At 42.7% G+C, this 26,515-nt stretch overlaps 1 protein-coding gene across 5 annotated transcripts in view; it reads left to right on the top strand.

Annotated features, from left to right (window-relative positions):
- LOC140485657 (janus kinase and microtubule-interacting protein 1-like) overlaps positions 1 to 26,515 on the top strand; it is a 355,381-nt gene that overhangs the window by 301,373 nt on the left and 27,493 nt on the right. For all 5 annotated transcript variants that reach the window (XM_072584037.1, XM_072584036.1, XM_072584038.1 and 2 more), the window contains 2 exons: positions 3,890 to 3,967; positions 16,001 to 16,204. In XM_072584037.1, the coding sequence (XP_072440138.1) occupies positions 3,890 to 3,967; positions 16,001 to 16,204 (282 nt within the window). The remainder of the gene's footprint in view (positions 1 to 3,889; positions 3,968 to 16,000; positions 16,205 to 26,515) is intronic.

Genomic DNA, 26,515 nt, shown 5'->3' with positions numbered 1-26,515 from the left:
GTCCTTTAGTGCTTCACAGGAAGGTCATTAAACAAAATTTGGCACAGAAGGAGATATTAGGAAAGGTGAGGAAAAGCTTGATTGAAACTTGACTAACTAAATAAACTAGTTGGATCTCAGCCAAGGTATTAGGTGCGGGTCTGGAATCCCACATTATTGGAGGGATGTGATTGCGTTGGTGAATATAATTACCAGGATGTTGTCTGGGCTGGAGGGTTTTAGTTATGAAGAGAGATTGAATAGACTGGAATTGTTATCCTTGGAGCAGAAGAGGCTGACGGAGATATAATTGAGATGTGTAAACTGGTGAGGGTAGACAGGGCAAACAGGAAGAGACTTTTCTCAATTGTGGAGAGATCAATGACCAAAGGTCATCGATTTAAAGTAAGGGGTTTAGAGAGGACATGAGGGGATACTTTTTTTACCGGGGGGTGGTAGGATTCTGGAATTCACTGTCAGTAAGGTTAGAAACCCCCATTTCATTGAAAAGGTATTTTGATGGGCCCTTGTGATGCCAAGGCTATGGGCCAAATGCTGGACGATGGAGTTAGGATAGTTAGGTTGTTGTTTCTGACCAGCATAGACTTGATGGACCAAAGGGCCTTTTTCTGTGATGTAGACATCTGTGAAGTTGCTAAGAAGTTGTTTTTAAAAGAAAAATGAGAAAATAGGGAAATGGAATGGTTTTTGGAAGGGAATTACAAGCTTTAGATTGGAAGCAGGGTCACAACTTGTGGAATGATGAGCACTGGGGATGTGTAAAAGGCTAGAATTTTACAACCTCAGAGATTTTGGAGGGTTGTAGGGCTGGAGGAAATCACTGGGATAGGGAGGCCATGGAGGGATAAAACCAGCCTAAGAATTTTAAAACTGAGGTAATGCTCATTCAGTGAACTGTAATATTCATATATATTTTTGATGTGACTGATATCACAGCAAGGGAAGACAGTAAATAATGGGAATTCTTAGCAGATAACATGTTTATTGGGAGAGAAGGAGAATGTTTCAGGTCCATGAATTTTCATCAGCGTTGGGATAAATTAGAAAGGTGAGAGATTTTGAGCAAGTGAGATAGAGGGGGATGGAATAAGAACTACAGGGAAGGTATTTGCTTGGATGGGCAGAGACATGAGAGATTAAAATATTTGGGCCTGTGGAATTGGTAATGCGACAAGTAAAGATTCAAAATATGTGTTGATTAAAGATGCAAATGGAGGGATTATGAATCTAGAAGCAAAAACATGGGCAATTGAGAGTAAGACCTAAGGCTACATTTATTGTCAACATTGCCAATGAGTAACACAGTGAATGACATTCTCTGAAAGAGGCCAAAGTGTGCAGCAAATGTGGGGCCAACACCTTTTGCTATGCTCAAAATCTATAAAGAAGGAAATGAATAGAGTTATTACAGTGCAGATGAAGGCTATTTGGCCTACTGGCTCCATCCATTCTCAGGCATCTCAGACACTTAAAGCTGAGGGATCAAAGAGGTAGTTTCCATGTTCTACCGTCTCACATGGAATAGCAACAAAAATGACAATGACTAAGAATGATGCTGCATTTCTCCAAGACCGGATGAATATCTGAGAGTGCCCCAGACAGATTGTGGCATATTACCTTGAGCCATCCCAAGGGCTTCAGCATGGGATCAGATTGATTTCTTTGAAGGGCCCTCAGAATACGTGCAGCGAGTTTCCATTCGAAGCATGCCTATCAATTTGAAAGTGGGATAACCATTTATCAGTGTTGAGCAAGGTTTACAAGGGAGAGGTGCGCTTTAATACAGTGAACAGAAAGAAGTACCACTGCAACATTTTTAAGGACAACTAGGTCCCTAGGGAGACAAAATGCAACCTGAGTTTAAGAAATAAGCGCTACCAAGCAAGTAAAGAGAACAAGAGCATAACCAGACAATGCTGGGGAAGCTCAGGAGACCTGAACAGCATGCATGAAGGGAAACAAGAGTTACAACATTTCAGATCATTGACGTTTCATCAAAACCATCAGATCTCATCTCATTGACGTCTCATCAAATGGCAGAGGTGGAACAGGTTCAAAGCAAGTACGGAGGCAGGGAAAGGAACAGAGAAGCCTAAATGTGTAGTGAGCTGTTGCTCCTGGAGTTTTGGTTGAGCTTTGTTGAAACTGTATAGCAGGCTGAGGGCGGAGTAGGAGTGGGGCGGTGAATTTATGAGGGGTGAGTGGAAGATTCCAATCATGCTTCCAGACTGGATGGAGGTTTCCGCAAAGTGATCATCCACTCTGTCTTTGGTCTCCCATATCAGGAGCAGCGAATACTATACATCAAATAGATCGCGATACAAATGAAGGTCTATTGTATGTGGAATTCCCCACGTACAATAGATTTTAATTTGTATCTTTATCAATTTAATGTATAACATTGGGCACTGGATGCTGGGAATAGAAAAGGCAAAAGGGCAAGTGCTGCATCTGCTACTTGGGAAGATGCTGTGGGAAGGGGAGCAGTTGATCAGGGAGATGGAAGATATGGACCAGGTTGTTATAGAGTGAGTGGTGCCTTCAGAATGCTACAAGGCAAACAGAAGATTGGAATAAAAGTGAAGTACTGCAGTTGCTGGGGATGTGAAATAAAAACAAAAAATGCTGGAGATGGCATTTTGGCCATCACTGCAAGAGGATTTGTGTTCATTTATAAAGAGTAACTTGCCATAGAGGGAGTACAGCAGAGATTCACTACATTGATACCAGGGATGGCAGGACTGACCTATGAGGAGAGATTGGTTCAATTAGACATGTAGCCCCTACAAGTTGGAAGAATGAGAGGGGATCTGATTGACACACATAAAATTCCAACAGCACTGGACAGATGAGACACAGGGAGAATGTTTTCCCTGATTGAGGAGCCTCAGGAATGCAAGGTAGACCATTTCGAGATAAGGAACAAGCTTTTCACTCAAAGGGTGATGAACCTGTTGAATTCTGTACTACAAGAGGCTGTGGAGGCCAGACCACGAAGTATGTTCAAGGAAGAGATTGATAAATTCTTAGATATTAGAGGCTTCAGGGGTTTGGAGAGAAAGTGGAAAAAGAGGAATGAGATAGAAGATCAACCATGAAAATATTGAATAGTGGAGGAGGCCTGAAGGGCCAAATGGCCTACTGCAGCTCCTAGTTTGTACATTTCTATGAGAAATTCAGCAAGTCTGGCATCATCTGTGGAGAGAGAGAAACCAAGTCAATATTTTGAGTCCAAGGTGACTCTTCTTTGATTCTGAAGAAGATTGCAATAGACTGAAAATGTATTCTCTTTCTCTCTCTCTCTCCACCAATGCTACCAGACTCACTGAGTTTCTCCAGCATTCTCTGCATTCAGAATAAGAGATTATGTTTGGTGGTGGCATCATGTTTGGGGTGACAGAAATCTGTTCAAGTGGACACTGAGGTGAGGGAACGGGGCGTTAATGGAGTAGGATTTTCAAGAGGTGAGACCGAAGTTCAGCCACATGGCATTGTCCCACCTCCGGAACACTCTAGGTCAGGAACCCGTCCTCAAGTGACAGGTAGTTGACTGTAGTCATTGGGTTCCTCTCCCATGATTTTCACAACCAGAGATAAGATGTGTCCTTTTGACAGCTTCGGAATAATTAGAAGCTGCCCTCCCATCCTCTCTTAGAAGCTGAGACCGAAAGATGGCCAAAGCTGTGATCACAGACTGCCCTGTGCTCCGTCCACACTGCCTAACCCTAAAACAAATTTGCGGTCCACTCTTTCAGGCTGTTGACCTTTTAGCAGAACATTAAGATGTGTTCAATTTAAAGAAACACAACAGACTTTCAGCAAGTTGAAATGAAAGCTGGCAGATTCGGGCTGTGCGTTAAAAGCTGAATGTTTAATTCTCTTTTACCAGGAGCAGTTTAGCAAGCAGAAGGGCTACCTAGAGGAGGAACTGGATTACAGGAAGCAATCTCTGGACCATGCTTATATGGTAGGATCAGTATTCCTTAGTGTATTTGTCAGTCAGGATGAAATAAAGTTTGAAATATGGGCATATCAGCAATGGGCAGGTGGTACTAGCTGTAAAGATGATGGAGTGAGAGGGACAGAGGTTCCTTGTTGAAACAGTTCCAAAAATAACTTATTAAGACTGCATTATTATCACTAATGAGTAAAATGTATGCCAATTATATCACCATTTTTAGTCCTTCAGTGTAGACATTTTCCTAGATCCACATGAAGAGTACACAAGGCTGTCAAACAGTTACGAGAAACATTGGGGAGAGGAAGTCAACATTGTTGTATACATTTAATTGATGTAAAATGGTACGGTGACACCTTGAGCAGGGGAAGAACCTCTATTAACCTGTGTGTCTGCCTGCATCACTGCTAAATCCATCAGGCTCCTTCTTCTAAATCATGCACCCATTTCCTGAACCACTTTTACAATCCAGCTGACTGCAGCAACATCAAACAGGCACTCAGTGTTGCCATGTCTGTGACCAGCCCAACTAGGGCTGCTTGGGATCACTATTAAGATGGAGATATTTTTAGAATCATAGAAACCTTACAGTGTGGATAGAGGCTATTTTGCCAATCAAGTCTATACTCATGCTCTCAAAGACCATCCCATCCAAACCCCCATCCTATCCTTGGGGCCCCACATTTTCCATGGCTAACCCATCTAGCCTGCATATCCCTCAACATTTACCGTGCCCGATCCACCTAACCTGCACAACTTTGGACAATGGTAGGAAACCAGTGCTCCCAGAGGAAACCCACGTAGACATTGAGAGAATGTGCAAACTCCACACAGACAGTTGCCTGTGTTTGGAATCAAACCAAGATCCCTGGCATTGTGAGGCAGTAGTGCTAACCACGGTGTCAGACTTGATGTTGTGCTGAGAGGAGTGCTCCTCTGTTGGCTCACACTAGGCCCTGTTCCTCTTTTCCTGCTTTCCTTCTTCCCAGTATTTACCAAAGAAGGAACTGCATTGAGACAAATGGCTCAAGTTGGATTGAGTCACGGAGGCAATAAAACTTAAGAGCAGGCATCAGAATGATCGTTGGGCCTGGAGCTCAGTTTGTTAAGTCCCCAAGAATAGGCCGCAATAAATGTAGCACTTATTAATGTCAGACATTTCTGAATTGTCTTACTTTGAGAATATGATAAGCATCACCTCGATTTAAAATATTAACTTATTCTAATTGATTTCCTGTGATGGTGCTCATAAGACAAGCAGAAATTTTGCCTCACTCTTCACCTTCCCCTTAATGAATAATGAACAAATAATATGAAATGCGACATGTATAAACTGGCATCTACATCTTTATTCTCAGAGTTTATTCTCTGAATCCCCCAGTATCAACATCCTGGGGATTACCATTGACCAAAAACTCAACTGCACTTACCATGTAAATAAAGTATTTATAGGAGCAAGTCAGAGGTTAGGAATACTGCAACAAGTAACTCACTTCCTGAATTGCCCAAAACCTATCCACCATCCACAAGGCACAGGTCAGGAGTGGGATGGAAAACTCTCCACTTGCCTGGAGGAGAACAGCTCCAACAACACTTAAGAACCTTGACACAATGCAGGACAAAGCCACCCACTCGATTAGCACCACATCCACAAACATTCACTCCTTTCACCACCAATGCTCAGAAGCAACAGTGTGCGCTATCTACAAGATTTCACCAAAACTCCTTGGACTGCATCTTCCAAACCCATCACAATTTCTATCCAGAAGAACAAGAGCAGCAGTTTCATGGGAACACCACCACCTGCAAGTTCCCCTCCAAGCCACTCACCATCCTGACTTGGTTCCTTCACTGTCACTGGGTCAGAATCCTGGAATTCTCTCCATAAGGGCATTTTGGGTCAACATGGATTGCAGGTGTTCAAGAAGGCAGCTCACCATCACCTTCACAAGGGGTAACTACAGATGGGCAAGAAGGGTTACACCCAAAACTTCGACTTCTCCACCTCCTGATGCTGCCTGGCTTGCTGTGTTCTTCCAGCCTCTTGCCTGTCTATTTTGGACTCCAGCATCTGCAGTTTTTTTTTACTATAGCCAGCTAGCAACGCACACATCCCATGAGTGAATTTTAAAAAGTACAGATTAGTGTTTTGCCTCTATCTCAGAAAGTCATCTATTTACTAAAGAAGTGAGACTACTCGTAAATCGTTCTTTTTGTGGTAAGATGTGATCAATGTTGGTGTAGCGGTATCTCAGGTGGTAAACTGCCAACGTAGGTTTCACTTTTGGATTTTAATCCAGGTTATCACATCAATGCAGGTACAGTCTTTTTGATGAGACTGAAATATGATTTTACTCACAAGTGATATTAATTCAGGCTTTGTTTTATACTGATGCCTTACCTGTCTCAGGTGGATATACTGGATTCTATGACACTACTTAAAGAAAGTTAGGGTGCTCTACTTGTTCAGGGTTCTCACTAATACATACTTACAACACTGAAGAGTAGATGGTCTGGTCATTATTTCATTGCTGTTTCTGGAACTCTGCTGTATGTAATTTGGTTACCGTACTTCTTGCAATACAATATTCTTTAGTCAAGAGAACTTCATTGATTGTAGAAGACTTGGGACATCTTGAGATCTTGCAAGGCATTTATAAATTTGAATACTGGACTCCTTTTGTCAAAAAAAGGACTCATTTCTAAAACTAAAATAAATTGATAATGTGGAAGTGTTGTCTCACTGCACAATAAAAAGAAAGACTTGCATTTATATCGCACCTTTTGCAATTACAGAACACTCCAAAGTGTTTTGCAGCCAATGAAGTCCATTTGAAATGCAAACACTGTTGAAAATTAGGAAACACAACAGCAAACTGGCAACAAAATGATAATAATCAAATGATCTGTTTTCTTTTGTGATGTTGATTCAGGGATAAAAAGAAATAGTGGGATTAATTCCTTGTTCTTTTTCAAAATAATGCCCTGGACTATATGGATCAACAGGTAGGCTCTAGGTTTGACATGTCACCTAAAAGATGAGATCCTGGCTACAGAGTGCAATGTCTATCCCTCTGACTATACTATCCGTGATCCGTGATTCTCTTTTTTTCCCACCTGTGAATGCCTCCTTGCACATCATGCTGTGGTCAGGTTCCTCATCCTCCCTACAGCCCCCATTCTCATCCACACAGGGAGCAAGAATCTCAAACCTGTTAGACAAGCTGAAGGGCTGAGGCTCCTTCAACACTACCTCCAGGACCCTCTACCTGTCTCGCTCGTAGTCATACCCTCCTGCCCCCGACCACTGACTAAATTTGAGGTTGTTACTCTATGGGGTGTGACTGCCTCCTGAAAAACACTGCCCAGGTAACTCTCACCCTCCTGAGTTGGCACAGAATTTGAAGGTCAGACTCCAGCTCACCAGCTCTGAGCCGGAGTTCCTCAAGCAACTAACACTTGCTACAGATGTGGTCACTATGAACCACAATGAGGTCCACCATCTCCTCTATCATGTAGGAACAATACATTGGCTGGCTTGGCATTTCTCTTTTAATGACTTAATTTCCCAATTTGATTTTTTTTTGTACAAATTTTGTCCTGGTCTGTAAATATTTACAACACTTACCTTCAATCTGAAAGTGACCTGTAATATATGTTCAAATTGTAGCTATCACCAACCAATGAACTTAGGAGTTACCTGTGATGTCACTCTTGTGCTGGGTCCCTGAGCCCGGGTTTCAATTTATCATGTTAAAAAAAACCTGACAGACTATTAGCCGGAAAAACCAAGCAAAAGGCACCTCATCCCCTCTGGACCGAATTCTCAAGTTGACACCAGATTCCTAAGTTATATGCTCACTCGGGCTGTGCCTCACGCTGGATGGGATCTCTCCTTCCTGATCATGTGAAGATAATTGATGCAGTTGCTTCCTGTAGTTTTTCTCCATTTAAATAATACTTTTTCTCCCTTCCAAAAAGAACAACTTCACAGTTTCCAACATTTAGGTTAACAGAAAAGACTGTACTTAACAAAACTACTGCTTTTTTGCAGTTACATAAATACTAACCACAACAAGAAAAAACTACAAATTATTAACTTATAACTGTACTAGTTTAAACTTCACTCTGTTTTGAAAACATCATACACACACATACACAGTCATGCACACAGACAAAGACACGCACACAAACACACACACACAGAGAAGGACATATGTATGGAGGGGAAAATATTGATAAATGCAGTAGTACCAGTCTGCATGATTTAATGAGACTTGCCTTTTGCTTCCCAAGATCTCTGTTCTCCAATCTTCTTTCTAGATTCTTTCACTTATTCACAGGAGTCAAATGGTGATGATTACACAAGCTGTAAAGTATTGAGTTACTATTTAAAGGCAACAGCTCTAAGCAACTGATGGGAGGAGAAACCTCCCTTTCGTTGGGCTGCACTTACTTTTGGTACAAAGGTGTAGAGAAACAAAACCTGCTTCTTCCCAGCCCAGAAGCTTCTCTCCCTCTTTTCTAAACACTCAGATTTTTCACCTGCCCAGGAACCAACCAGAGCTATCACCAAACTGATAACATCTGGCATGTGCAACTGGTCACAGTTGCATAAACTGATCAGCTAACAGTTGCTGAACAAATCTCAGTCTGCACACAGACTCCAGTGCTGTGCTGTGTTCTGTCTCCACCCCGGCCCTTGCAAAGCAATGGGGCTAACATGACTCACATTGAGTTCCAGTAACCAGTTTTTAAACGTCCAGCCGCTCCTTCCATAGTCCTGGCTTTTAAAACATCCTTTTCTCATCTTTGTCCACAATGGGAAAAATAAAGAAAGTTATAAAGATATAGAGGTAGGTAAATGCTTGATCAGGATGAGGACGATAAGTTACTGACCATAGGCAGAAATGTGGAGTAATCAGACCAACCATCACCTTGTTGAAGACAGAGCAGGCTTAGGGGGCTGAGTGAGCTACCTGATCCTAAAACATATGTTCACATATTCCTGTCAGTTCTAAACTTGTTTGATGTATTGCTTAGAAGTGCAGTGACTATTATCTCAAAAATCCTTGCAGTCATATTTCTGGACACCAGCCGCCATGAGGAAAATGCAAGCGTTTATTTCTTCATAGAGGGTGCTTAATAAAACAGAAATATTGGCCGGGATGCTGAAAGAAGTCTTTGCAGGACATGTAAAAATATTAAGATTGTCCGGCCTAACTGAACTAACAGGATGAGTCTCAATGTAATGGCTTACCTGGAGGACAGGTGAAAGTGAGGACTGCAGATGCTGGAGATTAGAGTCGAGAGTGTGGGACTGGAAAAGCACAGCAGGTCAGGTAGCATCCGAGGAGCAGGAGAATCAACATTCTGGGCAAAAGCCCTTCATCAGGAATGATCTGGAGGACAATATAGCACTCTCTCAGTACTGAACCTGTAATGCTTGTTGCTGTGCTGTGTTGTCACAACTTCTCTCCTTGACATAACCCATTTATTTCATGTGTTATTTGGCATACTCGTATTGAAATATAGTGAAACTAAAGTTGCAGACCTTGCAACATTTGCGCTGAGGCATGTACTGCTCTGACCTGTTTTTTTCAATTTGGTTTATAGAGTAAAATCAGGCATCCTGCTTGATAAGAGTTGACCTATTGGATTTCTAAGAGTAGAGTGTTATCAGCCAAACTGTAACATCTTCCCTTGTCAGGAACTGCCCTACTGTGTACTCATATTGAAATAATTTGAATCTTCAACATGCAATGCAGGACTCCCACCACTGGAGATGCTGTAGCTTGAACAGTCCATTTTGCCTTCATTTTAAAAATTTCAGTTCTTTTCTCAGTGATATGTACAGTACCAGCATGTTGCTGACTGCACAGTTGATAATGGGATTAAACATGTTGATAGCATTACATTTGAATATTCTTTGTTGCACAGATTCTAGATGATTTTTAAATCAATTATTTGTTGCTACTAATTAGGGTGTTTATTCTTATCCTACATTTGAGGACATTGCATCACTAATAATAATTACTCTTTATTCATGTGCACAATATTAAACCAATTATTAAAATTGAAAGAAATGTTCAATATTGTTTAGTACTTTATTTCCTTAAGACATTTACTCCATCATTTGAATTGTATAATCAATTGGTATTTGTCAATTTGAATTATCATATGAGAGATTTCACTGCTAAAGTGTATGGTCCTTGGTATCAGCAAAAGTATCTTTCTCTTTATTGCCTTAGTGCATGTGTAACAAAAGGGTCATTTGGATATTTTCAATGATCAGAGAGTTGTCCTACAATGAGACACTGAATGGAATTCTCCTATTCTTTCTGATTTTTGAAAGAATAAGTAAGAATATCATTCAAAGATCTAACATTCTGAGAAAACTTGATGTCACAAATGTTGAGAGGTTGTTTCCTGGTAGGAGACTGTCAACTGTGGGAGCATGCAGAATATGGCGTGGCTATTTTCAGCTGAGATGAGGAGAGATCTATTTACTTAGAGACCTTTAGAATTCTTTTCCTTTGGGATCTGTGGATGCCTAGTCTTTGAGTCTGTTTAAGGCTAAGACTTGATTTCTCCACTTTGAGGGGTTTGAGTGATATGTGGTGTGAGGAGGAGGAAGGTGGAGTGAAATTAGAAGATCAACCACAATCTTATTGAATGGTGGTTGCTCGAGGGGCCGTAACATCTACTCCTGTTCCTATCTCTGTGCTGCTCACGCTGTTTTACATGAGGCATTTCATTTCAAATTTATGATTAACTTTGTGATTTATAAAACAACTTCTAACAATCAACTGCAGAACATTTTCGATTGTATTTATATAGCACCTTTAAATTCATGAAATGTTCTAAGACTGTTCACAGGATTATTATAAAACAAAACGGGGCACCAAGTTAAGCCGTGTAAGGAAATTAGGTCAGACTATCAAAACCTCGGTCACAGAAGGGAAGTAAGGTGAAGAGGTGTAGGGAGGATATTCCAGAGATGGAAACCTGAGTAACTACTGGATGGGTTCCACAACCCAATTCCCTAAGCAATATCGTACCTGATTTTAAAGAAAGTATGATCAGCCACACAAGCCCATCCCAGGATCATTAGATTCCCTACAGTGTTGAAACAGGCCATTTGGTCCAACAAGTCCACGCTGAACCTCCGAAGAGTAACGCACCCAGACCCATTTCCCTCTGACTAATGCACCTAACACTATGGGGCAATTTAGCATGGCCAATTTACCTGACCTGCACATCTTTGGATTGTGGGAGAAAACTGGATCACCCAGAGTAAACCCACGCAGACACGGGGAGAATGTGCAAACTCCACATGGTCACCCGGGGCTGGAATCAAACTGGGTCCCTGGCGCTGTGAGGCTGCAGTGCTAACCACTGAGCCACCATGCTGCCCATGCCTGCTTGTAGAGTGATTTTTTTTTCTCTAAGAATTTATATTCAAGAATCTGTATTTAGGTACCTTTGTACCTCAGATGGTGCTGTAAGTGGTGACTTGCAAAGTTTTCACTGTGAGTATACACGACAATAAAGTCAATTCAATTCAATTTAATCCTAAACTTTGTTTGGAAGCCAAGAGGAGAGGTTAATTCTGGAAGGCTGATCTTGCACCTACTAATGTCTCCCTGAAATAAGGTCAGCAATCCTCAGAAATGGACCTGGGGTTGCTAGAAATCGACCTCTGCCTCAAAAATATCTAATGACCTTGCTTCAGCCATTTTCTGGGGTAAAGAGTTCCCAATGCACTCAAGTCTCTGAGGGAGAAGAAAAAGCATCCTTTTCTCTTTCACAAATGGGAGAGTCTTGAATTAGCCAAACATCAGTTCCTAGTTAAAGTGGGAAGGCAGGGTGCTATGACACTGCATGTCTTGGACGGCCAATCACAGGAATTAGTCATGAAGAGAAATTGAAAGGCAAGAGGACATGTCAGAGGAACAGGAGTAGGTCATTCAGCTCCTCAAATTGTTCCACCATTCAATGCAATCACGGTTGACCTGTAGCCGAACCCTGTATACCTGCCTTTGGCCCAGATCCCTTAATATCTTCGCTTAAGAAAAAAGTATTTGTTTCAGATTTAAATTACCAACTGATCCATTGTCATTTGTGGAAGAAATTCCAAACATGTACCATCCTTCGTGTGGAGAAGTGCTTCCTAACATCTCTCCTGATCAGTATGGCCCTAATTTCTAAACTTACATCCCTAATCCTAGAATCTCCAACCAGTGGAAATAGTTCATCTTTGTTTACCTTGTCTTTTCCCATTAATATCTTGAAGACTTCAATCAGATCAACCCTTAACCTTCTAAATTTTTGAGAAAACAAGCACAATTTGTGTAATCTCTCCTCATAACTTAACCCCTGATGTCCAGTATCATTCTTGACAACCTATGTTGTACTCCCCCACGGTCAATATATCCTCCCTAAGGTCTGCTCACAGTACTCCAAGTGGGATCTAACTGGAGTTTTGTACAGCTGTGGCACAATGTCATTATACTTTATTCCTCCACACATAAAGGTCAGCATTCTATTCGCCTTCTTGATTAGGCTTCTGATGAAAATCTGAAGGAATGCATCCAGTCAGTGTTGGCAATACAACCTTGAAGATCTTGTACAATGAACAAGAAGGTGGTGAGTTTCCACAAATCCCTTTGTGGCGAAGGCGATGAAGGTGGCTGCTTGCAAGGATGCAAATAACTAACCTTTACCATCAATAAATAAGTGGAGGAATATGTGAATGGAGGATTGACAGGAAGCAAGAAAGAATGCAAAAAATGTACGTGTGTGAGAGGGAGAGAGATATTGACTGCTGAGGCAGAAATAAATCCAAGGGGAAATAGACTTGCTTGTAAAGAGAGATATATGCTGGAAAAATATAAGATAGCAATCAGGCTAAGCCTGATATATAAATAAAAACAAAACCCAAAAGATATCACAAGTTAAGGAAAAATTCATGTAAAGAAACAGAAAGCAAATCATAGAAATAATGGATGAAAAAGAGTGACATATGGAGGGCACAAGGTTGAGGGGTTGAATGGGAAATCGGTGACAGCCTTTTCCAATTACTCTTCCCTCAGTGCTGTGCTCTACTCCAATCTTTTGCATTTTGCACTGTCTTCCTCACCACCCTTATAATTATCCCACTGCATTATCACTTAATTGCACTGCCCACTCCCACATTAGAGTCAAAATGTGTGGTGCTGGAAAAGTACAGCTGGTCAGGCAGCATCCGAGGAGCTGGAGTGTCGACATTTCAAGACTCCCCCATAGCCTGATTGTCTCACATATATCTGACATATACCTTTTGTTACAAGCAATTCTACTTTCTCTTAGATTTACTTTGCTCCCAGCAGTCTCTCACTCTCTCTCTCTCTCTCTCCCTCTCTCTCACTCACTCACACTCACACACATACACACTGTGTGGAGGATTGTATCCAAAGGTGTTCTAGGATGAAACCTTAATTAAGAAAAAAGAGGGAAAAATGCATCGGTGGCCTGGCACCTGTTCTGTCCAGTCATGTGTAGCATAGTTCTGGTAATGAATGAGACTCACTCACGCTAAATAGTTAGATGACCCTTGAGTGTGGGACTCAATAGTTGTTGGAAGTGATTCTGAAAGGTATGATTTGTATGCATTTGGAGCGGGAAGGATTGATTAGGGATAGTCAGCATGGTTTTGTGTGAGGGAAATTGTGTCTCACTAACTTGATTGAGTTTTTTTGAGGAAGTAACCAAAAAGATCGATGAGGGCAGAGTGGTAAACATTGTTTACTTGGACTTTAGTAAAGCCTTTGACAAGGTTCCGCATGGTAGACTAATTAGTAAAGTTAGATCACATGGGATTCAGGGTGAGCTTGCCGATTGTATACAAAATTGACTTGACAGTAGGAGACAGGGTGATATGGAGTGGTTTTTTTTGACTGGAGGCCTTTGACCAGTGGTATTCCTCAGGGATCAGTGCTGGGTCCACTTTTGTTTGTCATTTATATAAACGATTTGGATGTGAATGTAAGACATAGTTAGTAAGTTTATGGATGACACCAAGACTGGTGGTATTGTGGACAGGGAAGAGGGTTTTTGAAGATTGTAAAGAGTCCTTGATCAATTGAATCAATGGGCTGAGGAGTGGCAGATGGAGTTTAATTTGGATAAATATGAGTTATTGCATTTTGGTAAAACAGAAAATGGCAGGACTAGTGCAATAATGGTGGGGCCCTGGGTCGTGTTGTAGAACAGAGACCTACAGATTCAAGTACATAATTCTTTGAAATATGCATCACAGGTAGGCAGGTTGGTTAAGAAGGCTTTTAGCACACTTGTCTTCATTGCTGACTCCTTCGAGTATAGGAGTTGGGGCATCGTGTTGTATAGGACATTAGTGAGACCTCTCCTGGAGTACTGTGTTTAGTTCTGGGAATCCAGCTATCAGAAGGATATTATTAAATTGGAGAGGGTTTACAAAAGATCTAACAAGGTGTTGCCAGGAATGAAGGGTGTGAGTAAAAGGAGAGGCTAGGTGGTGCAATTGGTTAGCGTGGTTGGTTATTAACCGAAAGGATGGTGGTTCGAGCTCCCCCAGGGATGCTCGTGCGCATTCATTGGGGCAGCACGGTGGCTCAGTGGTTAGCCCTGCTGCCTCACAGCGCCAGGAACCCGGGTTCAATTCCTACCTCGGGCAACTGTCTGTGTGAAGTTTGCACATTTTCCCCGTGTCTGTGTGGGTTTCCTCTGGGTGCTCCGGTTTCCTCCCACAGTCCAAAGTTGTGTGGGCTGGGTGAATTGGCCATGCTAAATTGCCTGTAGTGTTAGGTGCATTAGTCAGGGGTAAATGTAGGGGAATGGATCTGGGTGGGTTGCTCTTCGGAGGGTTGCTTGGACTTTTTGAGCCAAAGGGTCTGTTTCTACACTGTAGGGAATCTAATCTAATCTTTCTCCCTGGAGCGTAGGAGGTTGAGGGGTGACCTTCTACAAGTTAACAAAATGATGAGGAGCATGGGTAAGGTGAATAGCCAGGGTCTTTTCTCGAGGGTGGGGCAAGTTCAAAACTAAGGGATTTATTTTTAAGGTGAGAGGCAAAAGTTTAAAGACACATGGGGCAATGCTTTTACTCAGAAAGTGGTTTGCGTGTGGAATGAAATGAACTGCCCAAGGAAGTGGTGGATGCAGATACAGTCACAGTAGTTAAACAGCATTTGGATAAGTACATGAATAGGAAAGATTTGAAGGGATGTTGGCCAAATGCAAGCAAGTGGGACAGGTTTAGTTTGGGAACATGATTGGATTGGACTGTTTGCACTGGAGGGTCTGTGTCCATGCTGAATGACTCTATCTATGACTCTAGTGTAGGTAATTGTATATTGTGTGGTAGAGACATAATGGGCTGAAGAGCTTCTGCTGTATGATTCCATGATAGTGCAGGTAGTGTATTGTTTATGGGACTACTATTGATTGTCAGACACTTGGGATGGTTAAAGCTGTGAAACCATTTTTGCAGTCACTCCCTTTGAGTTAGTACAGCAATGCAGGTGGAAACACAGTGACCATTCAAAACTATCAAGGTTGTGGATCTCAATCGACAGTAATTCCAAATGAGTGTGTTGATCAGATCGAATGTAGTGCTCATGCTCAGTGGAATGTTGCCTTTTTGGCTCTGCCCTCTCCTAATGAAACTGGATATGTTGCCCACAAAGTGAAGTCTGAACCATTGTTTGACATGTTCACCAGTTGCTAATGGCAACAAAAGTGCACAGTAAACTTTCAAACAATGGGGTGGCGGTGCAGGGAGCATTTGTGTATAATGACCCTTCTGAAAGTAAACCTCATTGTTCAGAGCAGTGGTGAGCGAGAACATTGTACAGGGTGTCAATTGCCACCTCAGCACCTGCTGGAATGTTGGGTGAACTCTCGTCATTACGCCAGTTAATAGTTCTGTGCGATCACATTAAGCAGCTTTCCATCCTGTGGATGGTGTTTGGTTTCACTGAGTTTGCAGCTTTTGTGTAACCTGTCTATTCTCCCTTGCAGCAAATCCAGGAGCTGGAAGCCACCCTGTACAACACTCTGCAGCAGTGCCCTGGAAACAGAGTGAGTGAATCTCTGACCGAAGTACAAAAGGAAGAGTTGAAATTGGCGGTGGAGAAGTGGCGACGCCAGGTCCTGAGGCAGAGCCGGGAGTATGATGGTCAGATCTTACAGGAACGCTTGGAACTATTGCAACATGCTCATCAGGTACCAATCGCAGCCATTGGGCATGAGTGGTCTCCAATTCCACTCAAAATGCCACATTTTCTCTTTGAGTTGAGTATTTTGCGAGCAATAAGATAAAATTGGAATGATTGCCTGCTTTAACAATCAAGTTGTTTTGATGGTCAGGCAGCATCCAAGGAGCAGGAGAATTCTGATTCCTGATGAAGGGCTTATGCCTGAAACATCGATTCTCCTGCTCCTCGGATTCTGCCTGACCTGCTGTGCTTTTCCAGCACCACACTTTCAACTCAGATCTCCAGCATCTGCAGTCCTCACTTGTTCTGATGTGTTTTTCAGAGCAAATGAGGGTAGTTAAATCATTTTCTATCAAGTGTACATATCTTCTCATTCTAGGGCTTTATTATTGCAAAAGTGCTACTTGCAGTCATAGAGACATAGAAATATACAGCACGGAAACAGCCCCTTTAGTCGAAATCATCCATGCCGACCAGATATCCTAACCTAATCTAGCCCCATTTGCCAGCACTTGACCAATATCCCTCTAAACCCTTTCAATTCATATACCCATCCAGATGCCTTTTAAATGATGTAATTGTACCAGCCTTCACCACTTCTTCCGGCAGCTCATTCCACACACGCACCACCCTCTGTGTGAAAAGGTTGCCCCTTAGGTCTCTTTTATATCTTTTCCTTATCACCATAAATCTATGCCCTCTAGTTCTGGACTCCCCCATCCTGGGGAAAATACCTTGTTTATTTATCCAATCTGTGCCCCTCATGATTTTATAACCCTCTATATAGTCACCCCTCAGCCTCCGATTTTACAGGGAAAGCAGCCCCAGCCTATTCTGCCCCTCCCTATAGTTCAGATCCTCCAACCCCGGCAATATCCTTGTAATCTTTTCTGATCCCTTTCAAGATTCACAACATCATTCTGATAGGAAGGAGACCAGAATTGCACACAATACAAGTGGCCTAACCAATGTCCTGTACAGCTGCAACATGACCTCCCAACTCTGCTGAATAGTCTGACCAATAAAGGACAGCATACCAACACCTTCTTCACTATCGTATCTACCTGAGACTCCACTTTCAAAGAACAATGAACCTGCACTCCAAGGTCTCTTTGTTCAACAACACTCCCTAGGACCGTACTATTCAGTGTATAAGTCCAGCTGTGATTTGCCTTTCCAAAATGCAGCACCTCACATTTATCTAACCTCCATCGGCCCATCTGATTAAGGTCCCCCTTGAGGAAAAAACATTTCCTGACAGAATTAAATACTAGACTTTGCCCTTTACAGGGACAAAGCAGTAATTAACTTTATTGTTTTGTGAAAATCTGAGCAAAACACTTGATGAGTCGTGGTTATTTCAGTACTTCATCTATTTTTAAGAGTCTTGAGAAGGCTGTCTGCTTTTAAAAGGGAGTAATACTCTGGAATGGGGGTGGGGAGAAGAGCAGAAAATGTGTTGCTGGAAAAGCGCAGCAGGTCAGGCAGCATCCAAAGAGCAGGAGAATCGACGTTTTGGGCATAAGCCCTTCTTCAGGAATGAGGAAAGTGTGTCCAGCAGGCTAAGATAAAAGTTAGGGAGGAGGGACTTGGAGGAGGGGCATTGGAAATGTGATAGGTGGAAGGAGGTCAAGGTGAGGGTGATAGGCCAGAGTGGGGTGGGGGCGGAGAGGTCAGGAAGAAGATTGCAGGTTAGGAAGGCGGTGCTGAGTTTGAGGGATTTGACTGAGACAAGGTGGGGAGAGGGGAAATGAGGAAACTGGAGAAATCTGAGTTCATCCCTTGTGGTTGGAGGGTTCCTAGGCGGAAGATGAGGTACTCTTCCTCCAACCGTCATGTTGCTATGGTCTGGCGATGGAGGAGTCCAAGGACCTGCATGTCCTTGGTGGAGTGGGAGGGAGAGTTGAAGTGTTGAGCCATGGGGTGGGTTGGGTTGGTTGGTCCAGATGTTCCAGAGGTGTTCTCTGAAACGTTCCGCAAGTAGGCGGCCTGTTTCCCCAATATAGAGGAGACCACATCGGGTGCAGCAGATGCAGTAAATGATGTGTGTGGAGGTGCAGGTGAATTTGTGGCGGATATGGAAGGATCCCTTGGGGCCTTGGAGAGAAGTAAGGGGGAGGTGTGGGCGCAAGTTTTGCATTTCTTGAGGTTGCAGGGGAAGGTGCCGGGAGTGGAGGTTGGGTTGGTGGGAAGTGTAGACCTGACGAGGGAGTCACGGAGGGAGTAGTCTTTTCGGAACGCTGATAGGGGAGGGGAGGGAAATATATCCCTGGTGGTGGGGTCCGTTTGGAGGTGGCGGAAATGACGACAGATGATACGATGTGTATGGAGGTTGGTGGGGTGGTAGGTGAGGACCAGTGGGGTTCTGTCCTGGTGGCGATTGGAGGGGCAGGGCTCAAGGGCGGAGGAGCGGGAAGTGGAGGAGATGCGGTGGAGATGCGGTGGGGAGAAGAGCAGGTGACAGAGTGAACCTTTCAATCACATACCCATAACAAACAGGACTTCTCCAGAAACCTGACCCAGTAGATCTCTAAATCCATGAATCTCTGTAGGGCAGAACAAAAGGTTCAATTTTCCCACTGAACGGGAGTTTCAGATTGAAGTCTGCTTGCTTTCCACTCAGCTGTCTAACCCTCAGCTCTCAGTTTCCTGCCTTAAACCTCTGTTCATCTACCTTTCTTTCCTCCTTTGAGATGTTCCTTAAGACTTCCCTCTTTGACCCTGAGGCTTCAATGTGAATATTTCCTTCATGCTCCTGTAAAGTTCTTGGAATCATTTATGGCATTAAAAGTTCTGTATAAATGCAAATTGTTGTTGTTGCAGAAACCTATTCGAACTCCCTCTGTTTATAGAGCCTAGGAAACTCTTACCTTTCTTTTTTACCAGAACTAACTTATTCTGTAACCCTCTATGGGAAGACTTTGAGTAATGTTTCAAATGTGCTAAAGGAACAGTTGATACTGTGATCAAGAATTTATGAACAGAAACAAGCATCAAATAAGGTTTGCAGGACCTTTGGAAATGGGAAACTTACAAACAGCAAAAGGCTATGCATGACAAGTGGATAGGGAGTTATAATCTGTACCATTGGATAGGGTCAAGATTAGAGTGGTGCTAGAAAAGCCCAGCAAGTCAGGCAGCATCCAAGGAGCAGGAAAATCGACATTTCTGGCAAAAGCCTTGAAGGGCTTTTTCCCAAAATGTCAATTTTCCTGCTCCTCGGATGCTGCCTGACTTGCTGTGCCTTTCCAGCACCACTTTAATGTAAACTTTGCTCTCCAGCATTTGCAGTCCTCACTTTTGCCATTGGGTAGGGTACACAGTGTAAGTAAGTTAAATAGAATAACCCGTTTACGTGCATCTTATTATTGTTTGTTCTATGTTATCAGTAGGTGAACATAAATTGTATTAATTGAGCAAAGTGATTTTGATCACATCTGTTGCTACGTGCATTGTTCTTTATGTTGAAAGAAGGTCGCTTTCTCTTTCAACCGAATTTCACCTCACCTAATAACTTATTTCAAGGTTGGAGTAATTGTAGCATAAGCGACAGAGACGAGTATCTGTTTAGTTGTACAGAATGTACAATCACACATTGTTCTATGTTAAAAGTCAACTGAGTGTACTAAGAGTCAACTTAAAGCTAAAACATTCTGATCGGTTTCAGGAGTGGCTAATCCAACTGAACCCTGGACAGGTATCCATAACAGACTGGAATCTGTTACTATCCCTGCGCTAATCAGGGTGGAGTTTGATTCATAAAAAGTTGAGAAACTGGGGGGTTAATCCTTTTTCATTGTCGATTAAACCTCTAGCATTGTTCGTGTTGTATTGGTGAGAATGATTTAGTGTATTCTACAAGGTTTTATGAAGGATCCAGGCTACTAATACTGATTGATAAGTCAGCATGCTTGTGATGGCCAGAGGCTGACTAGTTGGGCATGTTTGTCAGAGATAATGACCAAGCAATTAGATAGGACCTAAACATAGCCAGAGGGACCCCAGTGTGGTTTAACCCAGACCCGTGGAGCTGAGAAGACCTCAGGTCTTCATGGATAACCACCTGCAGTTTAAAAAGAAGTGGCTGCTGAAGTGCAAGGTGCAATGGTTTGAATTTTCCAACATTCTCCAAATTCTGGACAAGTCCATTCAGATTGGAAAATTGTAAATGTGACTCCTCTATTCAAGAAATGAAAGAGACAGAAAGCAGAAAATTACCGAGCAGGTAGTTTAACAACTGCCACAGGCAAAATGCTGGAAGCTGTTATAGAAGAGGTTAAAGATTCAATCACTTAGAAAATCCCAAATAATCAGGCAGTGCCAACATGGTTTTATAAAGGAGAAATCATGTTTGAAATAGTGCTCTGTTCTATGCTTCTACTTAGGGCGGTATGGTGGCTCAGTGGTTAGCACTGCTGCCTCACACTGCCAGAGATCTGGGTTCAATTCCAGCTTTGGGTGACTGTCGGTGTGGAGTTTGCACATTCTCTCTGTGTCTGTGTGGGTTTCCTCTGGGAGCTCCAGTTTCCTCCCACAATCTAAAGATGTGCAGGTTAAGTGAGTTGGCCATGCTAAATTGCCTGTAGTGTTCAGGGATATGTAGGTTAAGTGCATTAGTCAGGGGTAAACATAAGGTGGGGAAATAGGTCTGGGTGGATTACTCTTTGGAGGGTTTGTATGGACATTTTGAGCTGAAGGACCTGTTTCCACATTGTAGTGATTCTATTTTATTAAGTAATGAACAGCATGAACAAAGGAACATTTGTGAATGTAATATAGTTAGATTACCAGAAAGTAGAAAGTGCCACAGGGGCTACTAACTCATGGTAGAAGTGGCACTGTAGTGATTGTAACCATGGCCAGGTCAATCTCATTGATGGTGAGATCCTTGATTGGTGTTGTTAACCTGGGCCAAACAGGGAGCCCTTGCTGACAGATATAAACAGGAGATTCAGAAGATCTCCTCAGTATAGGGACTGGCTCTGAACTGGCTGGTCAGAGTCCATGATCTGCCACATGTAAATAAAGGGTGACTTGGTGAGGAGATGTGCAGTTATTTCAGGCGCATAAATAGTTTAGCAAGATATGATGTGTTCTGACTGTGCATTTCATGGAGGCATTCATGAAACAAGGGAACTCAATTCATGCTGAGCTGTTAAACACCTACCCTCCTCAGCCCCACCCCAGACAAACTTTATACAGGTTGTGGAAGCTGATTGTTGTGGTCAATATCTAAAATCATGCCAAAATGACAGGAATGCGGTGTCACAAATCATTTCCATGTCCTCATATAAATGGTCAAATGTATGGATCTTCACTGCCCAAGGTCAAAATATATCTTTATTTCCAAATCACGCCTCTTGAAATTTCTCAAGGGCTACTTTTTGACTCTTGGCAGGGTCATGAGCACAGGTCATCGCCTCGGATCTCCTATAGATATGATGAACATTTCATTGCAATGTGTTTTGTTTTAGAAAAACTCAGACATACAGCCAAAAGATCCCCGTGAATGTGAATTCTATGGCTGTCAGCAGAGAAATTCTAGCATCTTATACCTGTATAGAGTTCAAGTGTATAGAAACTTCAAGTGGAAAGACTAAGGTGGAAGAGATAATGAGAAGCTGACAATCCAACACGCTGTCAAGCAGAGAGCCATCTGTTGTATATAAGCTTGTGTTTTACACTTCCAGGATGTACATAGGAACTTCGACAATCCGAACGAGATGGGCAGGCACTATTTCGTTCGATAATTGATTATTCAGTTAATTGATTCAATGCCTCGCCTCTGGGGCTCGGAGTTTTGTGAAGTTTCCTTTTTCCTTGCTCTGCCTGCCTTTCTCCCTCTCTCTGTCTCAGGCTTTGTTTCTGAGCAGACACATGCTTGTGTGTAAGGGACCTGCAGCATTGCTGAAGCCTCTCACCCTCCCCCAAACCATCAGTTCAATGGAATTGACGCAGTGAGCACTTGCTAAGTCCGCTGCCCATTCAGGAGACAAGGCAGCAGCACACTGCGCGCGAACTCCCATCTGGATCCACCTCCCCCAACTCTGCCCAACATTTACCCCACTGTCTACACCCGCGCCCCCCCAACCCCATCTAACACCGCCCCCGTCCGCCCCCTGTCCACATCCACTGCCCCCATTCATACCCCCAACCCATTCCCCCCGCCCCCCACCTCAGTCCCCACTTCAGGGCTGTTGGACTGGACACCAACAGCAAGACTGCTGCTACCTTTGTGGGGTGAGTCTCAAAATAGCACGCACACATGCAGCCACACACAAACTTTTTACTGCAACTTTTTGACAGGTTCCACCTTTGCCCTGTACAGGACAATGCTGGAGAGATTATCTAGGGAAGGGGGGTTTAGGATACTCCACTCTGTAGAACTCCAGGGAAAGTGTGGGGAGAGTGGGAGAGAGAGAGAGAGAGGGGGTGGTCATTCATTTGGAGTCGGTGCATGGGCTCCTATCGATGTTAACTCTGTTTTCGGCAGCATTTCAGTAAGCCGAGTTCATTCTTAATCATTGTAAACAAAAGTCGCAATCAGTGTTGAAAGACCTCTTTGATGTAATGTTTCTATCGGGACCTTGAGTTCTTCTTCAGATAATCCGAAATTCGGACAATTGAGGCTCCTTTGTACAAAAGATGGGGGCTTCAACCCTACTCTGCATGTGTTAATGGCCTGATATCTGTGTATGGACTAGTATACTGTAAAGGTCATAGTTTTGAGAAAAGCCACTAAACACCTCTCCATTATAGGTAAATAAAGGGAGAAAAGACAATCTCTACATCTGTGTCAAAAGAACCCAGGACAACATTATTTTAATTAAATTACAAAGCCAAGAATCTTAAAATCAACTGTTCAACTACCAACAGTAACACAAATAGTCACATCTGTTGTAAAGACTACAACATTCTACCTCTATTCTTCATGAACAGCTTAGAAACTGAGTCATGGATCTTTTCTCTCACTTTTATCTTTTATTCTGCTCACGTCATGTTCCTAATCTGCATGTTATGTTGTTATCTCTTTTATCAATTAGTAACTAATAACTCACTCTTTTGTTATCTTGTGAAAGCATGCCTAAATTGACTCCATTTAAAGCATAATTTCATTTTGTCTGGGAGAAAGTGATCAACAAATTAACCCTGTTATTGCCATCCAAAGTGGCAGGTGAATACGCAGGGGAGCTGTTCATCCCTCCTCACCCTGAGCCTAACCATTTGGATATTGTATCTAGAAACATCGTAAATTTGGGACATTTTCCTGGGGGCTAATTATAACAAGTTGATTTTAAAATTCTTAGCTATGCAATGTAATTGAGATTCTTGACTTGATGGTTTTTTTTGTGGGCTACTTTTCATTCTCACTAACACTTTTATTAGATGATGCTGTAGTCACAAGACCTTCTGTATTTGTGGCGACGGATGGGTTATTTAGACTCTCACAGAAACAGAATAATTAATTTTCCATCAAAGCTAAAAAAACACACACACGATAATCTCCGAGATGAAATAGTATTTAAATTGGTACAAGACAACAGGCATAAGTGATCAACAAAGGTTTTATTGAAAACAACTGCACATAGTTCTACAAAAAGCAATCACACTAAACATACTTTCAGCAGACTGGTGAGATTACAGTTAATGTTTTTCAATCCTGTATGCACAAAGCTCAATTTTTCTTGGTAATTACTCCACTTTATTATGCCATCTCAGATCTCGATTTTACAATTAACATAATTTTCATTACAGTAGGATCCACCACTTGCCTTCCATGTTTAGTAACCTCTGAACTCATGCAGCCTTAAACTAGGGATTCCACATTCATTTGCAAGGAATTTATTACCTCAGTTATTTAAAGTTTTCTTGGATCCCACTTAGCTGAGTATACCTTTGCTAACAACTTTATCACTGTGTCGTAACTCCATTGCAACTTCCTGCTTTTTTTCATTGCAATCTAATTTCCCTAACAACCCTCTTGCAGCCTCTTCCTCCACATGCAGTCATCTTGCACACTCCTCCTTCACCCTGCTTTTCAGCTAACTCCTTCCATTCTGCCACAACCGCTTCACCCTTGGCAGTTGCCCACACCCTAGGCCTAGCCAATGGGGTCTCCCGGATCTACCAAAAGGCTCTAAACCTGTCCTTGGCCAAACTTGGCCCCCAAATTGCACCTTCAGCTGACCTCCAATCCCGGTCTTGACTAAGGGCAAACAGCTTGCGACTCCCTCCCTACTATCATTTACTTTCCAAACTGCCTGTTACTGCTTCACCCACAGATTTCCTGTCGTGCATGCTCAACCTGTCAGCAGCAAGCATGGGAAAAAACAGGCCCTAGGCTCGAACAGCAGGCCCTCACCATTTCCCCCCATTCTGTTCATTGAGATAACTTTCCTCTATTTGCCCCCATGGGTGGATGTAACTCCACAAAGGGGTGAATCTTACTTTGCCAACCCTCTCCATAATTTATTTGAGCATTGGCTAATGCTCTCTCCCACTAGTTGCATCAATAGCAACATACCTCATCATAATTTTATTTTGTATTGCTCAGCTTATATTGTTTAAGAGTGCAGGCCATTTATGCTTGAGCACAGTGACTGAAAGGGTACAACACGTATACCGTTAACATGGAGACTTTTCATTCGTTGCAGAACTGTCCAACTTAGTGCGTGTATGTCAACTCTGGGTGAGTTGGAGGCAATCTCATCTCCTCAGTCAATGGATTCCAGATTCAAGTCTTACAACTCAAGGCTGGCACTAGTGCAGTTCTAAAGGAGTGTTACCACTGATGGAGCTGACTTATTTTCAGATGAGATATAAAACCGAGACCACGCCTGATTGTGTATGAAACCCTCCACTCCGACCTATCACTCTCACCCCCAGCGGTATCTATCGATTGCCTTCCCAGCTACTTTCCCCTCCAGCCCCCACCCACACCCTCCTATTTATCTGTCAGCCCCCTTTCCCCTCTACCCCATTCCTAATGAAGGACTTAGGCACAAAACGTAAATCCTCCTGCTGCCTGACCTGCTGTGCTTTTCTAGCACCACACCTTTCGAGTGTGAGAGATTCTGTGATTTTACTTTCTGAGAGGAACAGCCTCCAAATTCTGCTCAGGGCTCACATTGTGGGCTGTGGCCTTTAATTTGACCAGGACATTGTTGGAAATGAACCTGATTTACAAGTACCAGGGGAAGGGGAGGGAATCAACACAACAGAAAAGGGAAAAGCCAATGATGAGCTAGAGACAGCGGGGATTGGCAGAGAAAATCGAAGATGCTGCAAAATCAAAAGCTTCTCCATTTTATTTTATTCTCTGGCTTTTATTATCTTCAAAGCTGCTCATCATTAACATCTACCTGACCTGGTAAAATAGTTCCAACACTTAAGATTAATTACAGTGTGGAAACAGTCCCTTCGGCCCAACAAGTGCACACCAACCCTCCGAAGAGCAACCCACCCAGACCCATTCCCCTAACACTACAGGCAATTTAGCACGGCCTAACTTGCACATCTTTGGATTGTGGGAGGAAACCAGAATAAACCCATGCAGACATGGGGAGAATGTGCAAACTCCACACAGACAGTTGCCTGAGGTGGTAATTGAACCCGGGTCTCTGGCACTGTGAGGCAGCAGTGCTAACCACCGTGCCACCCACTCTTAACAGAACATGTCTAGTGACTGCCAGCTTTGAAAAAGTGCTGATATTGCCACTGGCTGGTGAGTCTTATTACATGCCTCATATTTAATACAATGAAGCCTCCTGTTCCTACCTTTTTTTTAACAATGGTGATAACATAATCTGAAAGGGTTTATCAGGATTGAGCCTGTTAGGGCTTTCTCACTGCTTCGCTTTCATGTCTATTTCTCTCCAAATGACAATTGATTTGAAAAAGAGTCATCCTGTTACTTAGCCAATTTGTCTTTTGTCAGTTTGGTGAAAGATTGCATTTTGCATGCAAACAGCTCAAGATTATCTGTTATTCCTCCCGTCAGTGATGGTCTCGTGCATTGGAGAGATTCAGACTTTTGACGATGGAAGTTAAATCTTTCCAAAACCCTGCTTAAGCGGTTTTATTTCATGCACAACTGAAAACAAGAAATCAATGCACCTGGACATATTGCTCAGCTACTTATCTACTAATAACCTACCATAAGCCCATAAGGTATAGGAACAGAATTAAGCCAGTTGCCCGATTGTGTTTGCTTCACCATTCGATCATGGCTGATATGTTTCTGAACCCCATTCTCTTGGCCTTCTTCCCATAATCTTTGATCCGATTACTAAGCAAGAACTTATCGATCTGTCTTAAA

Source organism: Chiloscyllium punctatum, chromosome 14 (assembly GCF_047496795.1).
Source record: "Chiloscyllium punctatum isolate Juve2018m chromosome 14, sChiPun1.3, whole genome shotgun sequence".
Classification (NCBI taxonomy): domain Eukaryota; kingdom Metazoa; phylum Chordata; class Chondrichthyes; order Orectolobiformes; family Hemiscylliidae; genus Chiloscyllium; species Chiloscyllium punctatum.
The sequence above is the reverse complement of the archived record's forward strand: the minus strand, read 5'-3'. Positions and strand labels throughout refer to the sequence as shown.